We start from the raw sequence: 11,487 nt of genomic DNA on the forward strand, positions 1-11,487 counted from the left end.
TTGACGGGGTGCGGGGAGCTCGATGACGGTGGGGTGGTAGCGGCCAAGGCTACAAAAATTTAGCTTATTTTTGTCTATTTAATTTAAATAAATTTTGTATTAAAAATTATATTTGGATCAAAGTGACATTGTTTTAACATTATATATCGTGTTTTAGCCACGGCATTGCCGTGTTGGAGAGAGAACATTTATAAAAAAAAAAGAAAAAGGAGAGAGCCATATTAATATTTTTTATTAATCAAGTTAGATGAAATTAATAAAATGACTATCATGTCAATTATACTATTTATATTTTCTAAGATTCAACTATAATTTCGTGATGTTCACGTCACAAAGTTAGTTATGATTTTGAAATCATGGCGGTGTTACCTCGAACCTAAATTAGTAATTTCCAAAGAGAAGTAAAAACTAAAAAGAGTGTACCGCCATTCCTCCCCACTCCCCCGCTTCACCCCCGCAGCAACGCGCGTATAACTACCCTTCTCCGTCTTCCCCCACCAACTAACCCCCGCACAAGCTCAACGCCCTCCGTGCCTGTCCCGACACGACACCATCCCCCAGCAGCAAAGCCTCCCGAAGCTCCCCCCAATCATCCACCGGCGATGTCGGACTGCCTGCCGTCGCTGACCACCATCAACTCCCTCTCCACCGACCTCATCGACCTCATCCTCTCCCTCCTCCCCGTCCCCTCCCTCCTCCGCGCCTCCTCCGTCTGCAAGCTCTGGCGCTCCATCATCACCTCCTCTTCAACCAATTCTAGCGCCGCCGGCCCTTCTTCTTCTTCTTCTTCTTCCCCCTGGTTCTTCCTCTACGGCATCCACAACACCTCCTCCCGCAACAACCAGTCCTTCGCCTTCGACCCCCTCTCCGACGCCTGGTTCCGCCTCCCCACCCACACCCACCGCGCCTTCACCGCCTCCTCCGGCTTCCTCTTCACCACCACCCCGGCCTTCTCCTTCACCCGCGTCTTCCGCGACTCCTGGCGCTCCACCTCCCCGCTCCACTTCTCCCGCCTCAACCCCCTCCTCGCCGTCTTCCCCGACGACCGCGGCCCCGGCCCCGGCCCCGGCCTGCGGTTCGTCGTCGTCGGGGGCGACGGCTTCGTCGGCAACCTCGTCGACATCGAGGACCGGCTGGCGGTCGAGATTTACGACCCCGGTCCGACCGCTGGGACCTCTGCCCTCCCTTGCCCGCCGACTTCCGCCCCGGGAACTCGTCGCAGTCCCTGTCGTCGGCGCTCTTCCGCGGTAGGTTTTATGTGTTCGGGATCTATTCTAGCTTCGTGTCGTGCTTCGACCTGCGCGATCGGATCTGGAGCGACGTGCAGACTCTGAGACCGCCCGGGGTCCTGTTTTCTTTCTTGATCGCGTGTCGGCAACGGCTGGTCCTGGCGGGCATGTGCGTCGGGCCGAGCGGGCCGTCGTTTAACTTGTGGCAGATCGATGAGACGAGCATGGAATTCAGGGAAATCGCGATCATGCCCTCCAATTTGCTCAATGGGCTGGTCGATAGCGAGGAGGAAGATAAATTCGCGAGCTTGAAATGCGTTGGATCGGGTGATATGATTTATGTGTTTAATGAGGAGTATCATAAGAAGTACCCTGCTTGTGTCTGTGAGATTGGTAGTGATTATGGCAGGTGCAGCTGGAGGAGGCTACCGGATTTGCCATCTCCCGTGAATAAGTTCCACAAGGTCTTCAGCTTTTGTTCCGCCGTTTCAATTCATACTGTTCTTCACGGCGAAGCCGATGAAGCTACCTGACTGACTCGTCCTCCTGGGTGTGAATTGTGCCGGGGCTATCTATGCCTTGTGCCTAATGGCAGGTGTATAAGCATATGTGCCATTATATATCATTGTAAGCTGATATGTTTATAATCGTTTTGTTGCACATTGTAAGGATGTCATAGTTTGAATCTGTTACACCAGAAATTCTTTGTTCATGTTTACCTTATGTACTAAAATGTATTTGATCTTTCTGATAGAATTAAGGAAGAATAATGACTGTGCAACCTTTCTTTGCGAGTAAACTTTGCTTGTTTCAGCAACCTTTCCCTGTGCGTGTTGTCGACGTGGTGGTCTCATAACTGATACGTGGTCATTTCATGAATGTTACCCTAGGATACTTGTATGAGACTTCTCTTAAATGACATAGTCATTTTGTGCATTTACCTTGACGGCCTGTTGAGGTTCTACTTGGGTGCCGGAGTTATAGGTAAGACTTTACTCTATTTCCCTCTGCATGAGTAGCAGATTTGATGTTTGAGTCTTTGGTTTATTAATGGCATGGTTTGAAAAGGTTGTCACAGGGAGAATGATACTTCAGTTAGTTGAAGTTTTTACGGGGGAAATGTAAAGCAGATCTCTAAGGTTTTCGACAGTCCTGTGTTAGTGATGAGTTCGTGGTTCTACCTTCAAGTTCGATGTAGAGTTTTTCCTACGTATCAGTTTATCTGAACATCTGCGAGCGTTCTAACTTCTGGAGTGCTTGTCCTTCCATTATTATTCTCTATAGGGTAAGGAAATATCCATTGTAAGGCCACTACAAATGTTAACTTCTGAAGGATAATGTGCATCATATGGCCATCTTGGATGGTCCAATTATTGTTAAGCTGCTGGTTTTTCCCTTTTTCTTTGGCCATATAGGAGTTGTCAATTGTTTTAGTAGGAATTTAGTTGAAAACTGCAGGATTATGGTCGAAGATTGTATACACTATACAGGAGAGATGAAGGGTCGCTATATTCTCTCTTTCCTTCAAGTTTTCCCATCCAGAGGCATTGATCTAAAGCCTTCCTCAATATAGCAGTTATTAACATTTCTTTTGTACTTCTTCACATTTTTGTCAGTTTTATTCTCTTATGAATTTCTTGATGTGCTTGTTCTTACTCTTTGTTGATGATTAATGCATCTATTGCGAGTAAGTTTTGCTAGAATGTTCTGAACATTCTTTCCCTGCAGTGAGAATTTGTGGATCCTGTTGTATCAATACTCTCACTTCTCTCTTTCCCCCGACTGTTGTAAAATTCAGTGTTGTTGCGCTTTGATAGTGACCAGTTCATAAAAGAAAGCTCATCTAGAGACTGTTCTAGTGCCATTTTCTTCATCACCAGGATAAGTTGCCTGGGTTCACATCCATGTCATATGCTGCTCCTAGTGTGCTTCTAGACATTCTATTTCAGATTCCTGTCCAAGCTTTACATTTTAGTGGTGGTGTACATGTTTAGCATTCAAATACTGCAAATATCAATGTTCTGCCGTCCTGCCCATGGCTTTATCTCTTTGCTGTAATCAATGTTTTTCAGGTGAAGATAAATAATCATTTGAAATCAGTTCTTCCACGTGACATTAGTTGCATTTGATTTCTGTCTCATGTTAATTCACAGAGAAGAAATAGACCGAAGCTGCACACTCGGATCGCCAGTTGGTTCCTCTTTCTTTCTTTCTTCAGCCCTGGCCGTGTACTGTCTACTTTGTGTAATTCTTTTAAATCTGTAATCTGTTACAGAATGACTATGCTAATGGTTAATGTAGAAAAGTAGCTTCACGTGATTGCAATGAATTGTCCGCTTCATTACCACCACTCGAAATTTCCCGTCCCCTGCTTCAGTCCATTTTATTTTTTACTGGAAGTACCTGTTCCATAGAAAGCTCATCTAAAGCCTGTTCTGTAGTCATTTTCTTCATTGCTGATATACGGTGTTTGGGTTCACTTCCATGCATATGCTTCTCCTAGTATGTTTCTAGACAACGTATTTCAGTTTGCTCTGTTAAAGCTTTAATTTTTAGTGGAGATGCACATAATGTACATGTTTATCATTGAAATTCTGCAGTATTGATGCTTCTGCCGTCCTGCCTATGGCCTTTATATGATCAATGTTCTGAGGTGGAAATTGTTTGTCATTCATGATCCGAAATTGGTTTATCCCCAACATTAGTCGTGTGAGATTTTGTGAAACCCTGTTTTAAAAGTTTAAGTTATTAGATGAAGATGTGGCCTATTATTTAAATATTCTAATACACTTAGTCTGGTTTTTTTGGCTAGTACTAAGTGTAGAAATTTATTTGGGGAGACAAATGGACTTGGAAAAATTCCAACTCAAGACCTCTAACTTTGATACCATTTCAAATTTTGTAGTATCACTATTAACTGTTCTAAAAGTTTAAGTTATTAGATGAAGATGTGATTTGTTATTTAAATATTCCAACAAGTTGCATTCGAAGTTGTGTCATGTTAACTTGGAAGAAGAACTAGGCCTAAGCAGCGCAACCCACATCACGTGATCGGTTTCCTTGTTCTTCTTTTATTACTTTAGGCAGTAGGGCCTGGTTGTGTACCGTCTACTTGTGTGTAATTCTTTTGGCATCTGCAACTTTGGTAGTGGTTCTTGTGGTGAAGTAGCTTCATGTGATTGCAGCGAATTGTCCGCTTCATTACCATCCACTGAATATTCACTGTTCCTGCTTCAGGTCCATTCTATTCTCTATTTGAAAGTACCTCCTCAAGACTTATTGTGATTCTAGTCGTTCGTTTTGTGATTTTTTTTTTTTTTTTAATGTCATCTACTTATTTGGTTGAAGACTGTGGTGAAAGATGTGGTTAAATTTCCACCGCAGGATCTGTCTTAGCAAGAGGAGACATAGAAGAAGGAAAGCGCTGCAGAAATGACCACACACTTTGTCCAAACTTGACAATGAAAAAGGATTTGCTTGGTCACTTTTTCTCCCACATCCTTTTCTCTTTAAGCAAACGGCAAATCAAGCGTTAGACTTTGGAAACCAATGATGTTGAGATGTCTTCATACGAGAAAATGAGTTTGAGAGACGTCGCTATTTTGACGGTGGACATGGTTTATCGTCTTGGTAAACTTTTACGCATCCCTTGTTGCACCTAGTTTTGTTATATACATTGGTGGGTTGTTGGCATTAGTTGGCAAACCATCAATCTTTACCGAGTGCGATGGTTCTTTTCATCCGGACCGCATCAACAGTTATAATCTTGAGACTGTCCACATCAATTTTGGAAGGGGCTAGTAGTCAGTTATAAATGTGAGGGAAAACCTAACCCTTTAAGCTAACTTTTAAGATAAGGGAGGATTGAAACAGTAGTATTAGAACTTGGTTGCTAATAAGTCTGTACCTAATAGCCACACGAGAGAGTTAAGTCTGGACCCAATAGCCACACGAGAGAGTTACAGGTTGTTCCTAATTTGACCCAAGTTTGATGTGTGAGAGGGAAATTGTTGACACTTGTCTCACATCAGTTGTAGAAACTCAGTTGCTAATAAGTTTGGACCCAACTCCCACATGGGAGAGTTACGGGTTGTTCTTGAGCCACACGGGAGTTACGAGTTGTTTTTGCTTTGATCCAAGCCCCGATACATCGATTGTAGAACCACAAGGGAGAGTTACGGGTAGTTCCCACTCCAACACAGGCCCGATGTGTGAAGGGGGTATTGTTGAGGGAGAGTTACGGGTAGTGTGATCGATTGTAGAACTATAAGGGAGAATTACGAGTAGTTTCCACTCCAACACATCCCCAATGTGTGAAGGGGGGATTGTTGAGGGAGAGTCACAAGTAGTGTGAGGAAAAGCCATACAGTACTAACTTTTGGGGTGAGGGAGCACTCATCACTAGTACCAAAACTCAATTGCCAATAAGTCTGGAACCAACGACCACATGGGAGAGTTACGGGTTGTTCCTACTCCAACCCAAGTCCGATGTACGGGAGAGTTATGAGTTGTTCCTGAGTTACATGAGAGAGTTACAGGTTGTTCTTGCTTCGACTCAAGCCCAACCACAAGGGAGAGTTACTGGTCCCAACATGTGAAGGGAGGATTGTTGAGGGAGAGTTATAGGTAGTGTGAGAAAAAAGCCGGGTAATACTAACATTTGGGGTGAGGGAGGACCGAAACCACCCAACACTAGTATTAGAATTCGGTTGCCAATAAGTCTGGACCTAACAGCCACACAAGAGAGTTATGGGTTGTTTTGGGGTGAGGGAGCCAACACTAGTATTAGAACTCGGTTGCCAATAAACCCAACAGCCACACGGGAAAGTTATGGGTTGTTTCTGCTCTAATCTAAGTCAGATGTGTAAGGGAAAGATTGTTGACACTATCACACATCGGTTGTAAAAACTTGGTTGCCAACAAGTCTGGATCTAACAGTCACATGAATTTATAAGTGCGAGTAAAAGCCTGTTAATGATCACTAATAAGTTTAGACCTAACAATCACATGGAAAAGTTACAGATTATTCCTACTCCAACTCAAGTTGGATGTGTGAGAAGGAAATTATTGAGGCTATCGGGAAAGACTAACTTTTAAGATCGAAATTTGAAAGTAAAAGGCCAAAGGTCGTCGAGCAAAATCTAGTAAATGAGGGTAGGGAAAGCGAGCATATACTTTAAGCAAGCGACTTTGGTAATTAATAAAGTAAATCTCTAAATAGGTTACATGTTGTCGACAATTGCTCTCGGAGCGCTTGCTTAAATATGTTGTTCTTATATGAGAAAAAAATATCCACAACAGTAAAAACGTCAGAAGCCCGTGACCTTTTTTTGTTCTTGGTCTTGGTGGAGGAGGTACCTTCCTCTGTAAGTTGAGACCTTGAAAGGAAAAGGAGAAGAACTTGCGCAGCAAGGGGCCTCGAGGAGGGCGTTCCGTGCGAACGAGGGTCAGGTCAGGCGTTTGCCGAGGGGAGGGGGGCACGTGCTCCACGTGACCGGGAGAGGAGATTCGCGTTGGATTGAATCATTCTGTCTCGCCCTAGGGGAAGGGAGCGCGTAAGCCCCCTCTCCTCCCCTTTCCAATCCAAGGGTCAAAATTCCATCGAGATCGGTTCTCGTGCGAGGGCGCGCCACGTGTAAGGCCGCGCGCAGGCGAACAGCCCTCCCTCCCCCTCTCTCTCTCCCCCTAGGCTTTTGAGGTTTTAGCCCTTTTGTGGTTTTGCCTCAGCCACTCTCTCTCTCTCTCTCGCGGGGGCGTCGCTAGCTGTGCTGGTGCTGTGCTGTGCAGTGCTTTTTGCCTTGCGACTGGGGGGTTTTAGGGTTTTCTGCGACGCCGAGAGGAGGGGAGGAAGGAGCGACCGACGGCCATGGACCGATACCAGAGAGTGGAGAAGCCGAAGCCGGAGTCGCCGATAAACGAGAACGAGATCCGCATCACCACCCAGGGCCTCATCCGCAACTACATCAGCTACGCCTCCACTCCTCCAGGTCCTTCTCTCCCCCCCCCCTCTCTCTCGCTCCCGCTCGCGCTCGCGCTGCGGCTTACTCTCCTCTTCGATGCGCCGCCCGTCCGTGCAATCGCGCGCGCCTCTTCGCTTCCGCGTCGCCAGTCCTCCCGTCGTTTCCTCGACGGGTTTAGGTTTGGCGATTTCGAGTCGCGTCGTACCTGATTTTTTTTTGCCCCTGGTGTTCTGCTGGGGCTTCGATTGCGCCTCGCGATTTCTTTTCGCATTTGGTCTTCTGTTTGTTCGGTTCGTCGGCGTTGATTCGGTAGTGGCTTGACCTCGGTCGTGTGGCGGCACGCGTGCTGGTCTTCTGCGCGCGGCGTTTCTTCGTTTTTTTTTTTTTTTTTTTTTTTTGATTTTTTTTTTTTTTTTTTTTTTTTTGGGGGTTTCCTAAGTGAGCGGCAGTTTGCTAGTAGCTTGAGCTCGACGGAAATCAGTGGTTTGGATAGTCGGTGTCCTCGCCGTACATCTACGGATGAGCTGCCTGTGAGAAACGAGATGTTGTCGTCTCGTGACCTTGCTTTTGCGGCGGAATGCATGCTGGTTTATCGTGCGGCGAGTTTGATTGATTCTCCCAATCGAACAGCAGTTGCCAGTTAGTTATAGAGTGAAAGTAAGTAGTCAGATGGATCTGCGGGGGCTCCTTCGGTGGAAATCTTCCCTGACGTGTAGGGAGAGACAGAGACGCCTGAGTGGCTTGTTTTGAGAAGATGCACGCTTGACCGAATAGTTGATAGTGCCATCTTACGAGTTGAACCCAAGATTGGGATGTGGAAGCATTTTTCAAGCTTGTTTAAGTTGCTGCGAAAGAAGGAACTCGATGTTTTCGAAGAAAATTGTTGAGGTGGAGCTGCTTGAAAGCAGGGAATTTTTAGGAGATCTGATTAGGCTTCGCTTACAAAAGAATACCAGTTCAGGCTGCTTTTGCGGAGGATGTGAATTTGGATTGCACTTTGTTATTATGTTTTCTTTTTGAGAGAGAGAGAACAAAAAGTAAGGAGAAGAGGGAGGGGTTGTAAATTACTTGATGAAGATATATTATCCGGTGAAAGCTGAGGCATGTCCGTATTTGGGAGTGTGCCCAGATGCTTTGAGCTTTATTTCAAAGGAATTAGTGTCGTGTTATGTGTCTAATCTGTTGTTGGAAATAGAAATTCTACAGAATGATTACTGTGGCTACTTTTGGTCAATATGGAGACCATTTTCAGAATAACTTTCCATGGTGTGGCTGTCTTCCTACGATAATCGTTAAATCAACCACATTCCTTGTGATTTTTCTCATGCATGTGCTGAGCTGAAAGTTAAACTTGCTCGTTCTGCATTGTAATTTAGTGATGCTAGTGGTCATCATTTGCCAGTCACCATTGATTTGGGTATTCTCCTACAAGTCACTTCTGATTGTTCATGGCATGCTGCTTGAAGATCCCATTGTTTTCATGGTTATTCTTTGTCTATTATGGCTTCCATAGTGTAGGTTCATTATTCTTCCATGTCCAAACCATTGCTGGATTTTTTAGATATTAGATGGTCATGGGGAATTTGATACTTGATTCCATGTCCAAACTATAGCAACATGTCATGAGCGATCCATTTGATGACTTTCCCTTAATAGTTGGTACCTTTCCTAGATAGTTGATTTCTTCTTGTGTGACACACATCATGGTCACTGGCTTTAGATCATTTAAACATTTTGCTTGTTTCATATGAATGTCTTTGGCTTAGATTCTTCTATTATCTTTCACCTCTAGGGATTGAGGATCTTAAATTAGATGACTTAATTTTTCCCTTCGCCAACCAATAGTTTTGTAATATATGCTCGATATATACTTAAATAATATCTTTTCATGTGTAGGAGAAACGTGTTAGAGAAATTGTCCTGAAAGCAATGGGACAAGCAATCAGTAAGACAGTGGCCATTGCGGAGATTATAAAGGTTTGTGAGTTCAAATTGTTTATTATGTGATGCTATTGTTTTATTAAGAGGATAAAGGAAGCATTAGGATGTAAAATTACTAAATTATTCTCATTGCCACCTTCCCAAACTTGTATTCATGCAGAAGAGAATTCCTCGGTTGCATCAGGATACTTCCATCAGCTCAGTTAGCATAACTGATGTATGGGAACCCATCAAGAAGGCCTAGTACCGTATGCTCCAGTATATAAACTTAAATCTAATTGCGTACATAATTTTGTAGATGGTCTATCTAATTCCGACAGCATAATATTTCATGCAGTGTGGAGATGACTCGACATGTTTCAATGATATCAATCACCTTGTCTACTAGGGAGCTAAACAAAGAATCTCCTGGGTAAAAGTTACGACACCCACAATGATCTAAAGGGTTTCAGAAGCTGCAATAATGAGCATCAACCACGTAGTAATTTAGTTAAAGTCTCTTGTTTGGTGCTTCTTACTTGGGGACTGGGTTAGAAATTTTAGGACATAACTTCACTATATTCCTTTTCCCCTGAGTAATCTACCTGTTAAGATAGTTATTGATACCATCGCAAATTGCTACATTCTGTTAATAAAGTTTTGCAAGTACTCACAGCTCGACGTGATATAATGCGATGATTGTTTGATATGTTATTTGTTTGCTTAGGTACCAAGCTCCTGTTCAAATGGATCAACCCAAACCTCAGTATCGTTATCAACCGCAACAGCCTAGACAAGCACGTGTTCCTTACAATACCGTTAATGAAGGTATTTGGTGTGACGAAGTTGTGACTTGAGGTTTTATCTTGGACCAAAGCAAAGTTGATGACTGGTTCTTCTCCTTTAATATTTAGATTCATATGGTCGGGGGAGGGGTCGAGGTAGAGGGAGAGGGAGGAGCTGGGGAAGGGGAGGATATGGAAACTATCAAAGGTGGATATTATCAAACAGAACTATCAAGGTGGAGACTATCAAAGTGGAAACTATCAAGGTGGAAATTATCAAGGTGGAAACTATCAAAGTGGAAACAAGCAAGGAAACTATCAAGGTATGACTAGTGCCTTCAACCGGTTAATTACCTTTTCACCAAGAGTTGAGGTCCTGTAGTGATTCATTGCATTCATGTGTCGGATATCCGTCACCTATTCACTTTCCTTATTCCTTTTGAAATTGTTAGATAATGGTGGATATTCAAACTGGGGTCGAGGTGGTGGACGAGGTAGGGGCTGGGGCTACCGTGGTAAGTTTGCTTCTAGTTTCTGCATCAAACTGGTCGTCTTTGGTGGATTCAACACATCTTTTGGTTGCATTCAATTTCTCTACTTTTTCTTTTATAATTTTCTTTTTCTTTTTTTTTCGAGGGGGGGGGTTTGATTTCAGACCATGTCCCTGGTGCTCCACAGTGTAATAAAAGTAACTTGTGAATTTGAACATAGTGTGCCTTTGGACCCCCCAACCTCCCTGTGGCACAACACATCAAGCACGTGCTCCTGTGTCCGAACTGCAGTTATTGTGCAATGTTTGAAATATTTTGTTGTGTGCTTAGATTTTTAAGAATGATTTATTTAAGGTTGCCTCATAGCAGGTAGTGGATACGAGAGGGGCAGAGGTGGAGGTGGCAGGGGATATGTGCGTGGTCGTGGAAGGATGGGAGGCCGCTCAAGGGGTGGCGGCAACCAGGCATAGTTGGGAAATATCATTCGCTGTGCTTCTTTAGCTAAAGATGATTGCCTTTGGCAAAATGGATCTAGTCTCTTATGAGTTCAATGTTCAAAATGCATGAAAAAGTTGGCTTATGTGCCTGTGGTCTTAGGGAGGTGGCTTGTGTTTTTCCCCTTCATTTCGTGGATCCGGGTGAGGCTTATTTGGGTCATCTTAATGCGTTTATAGCCCAGAGCTAGTGCTTGAGTTTTTACAAATTGCGTAATTCATTTTGCCTGGTGGTTTTGACCACCTTTTGTATCTATATTCCATTTCCAGTATCTCTTTATTTGATTTTTAGTGTCATTACAAATTAGTCTCTCCGATGATGGGGTTCCTGAGTATTGTCACAACCTGATTAAGAAAATGTTTTATCGGCCTAATCGAAGGAAATATGACGATGCCATCATGCTTGATTCACTGGGAGAGATATGGCTTGAGGATTCTGTAATGACAAGGTCTGATTATTAGTGAGGGGCGTACAAACATGGTTTCAACTTTGTGTTCTATGGAGGTTATCCCTGTCTAATGCTTCGTTGCAACCTTGTCTGACAGAACTCTAATAGGAAATGGCTTCATGATGAAATTACCGGCATATAATTTATTGGAGAAATTCT

The 11,487-nt window shown here is 43.7% G+C and overlaps 1 protein-coding gene and 1 pseudogene across 1 annotated transcript; both read left to right on the forward strand.

The window, feature by feature from the left end:
* The first annotated feature begins 488 nt into the window (after positions 1-488).
* Positions 489-2,042, forward strand: LOC104426875 (F-box/kelch-repeat protein At3g24760). Its single transcript, XM_010040053.3, is given in 2 exon segments — positions 489-1,155; positions 1,158-2,042. Coding segments are annotated over 2 exon segments (1,158 nt in total). The 5' UTR covers positions 489-602; the 3' UTR covers positions 1,763-2,042.
* Positions 2,043-6,947: 4,905 nt separating this feature from the next.
* Positions 6,948-10,990, forward strand: LOC120290745 (annotated as a pseudogene).
* The last annotated feature ends 497 nt before the right edge of the window (positions 10,991-11,487 follow it).

The sequence above is a fragment of the Eucalyptus grandis genome, chromosome 2 (genome assembly GCF_016545825.1).
Source record: "Eucalyptus grandis isolate ANBG69807.140 chromosome 2, ASM1654582v1, whole genome shotgun sequence".
NCBI classification, from domain to species: Eukaryota; Viridiplantae; Streptophyta; class Magnoliopsida; order Myrtales; family Myrtaceae; genus Eucalyptus; species Eucalyptus grandis.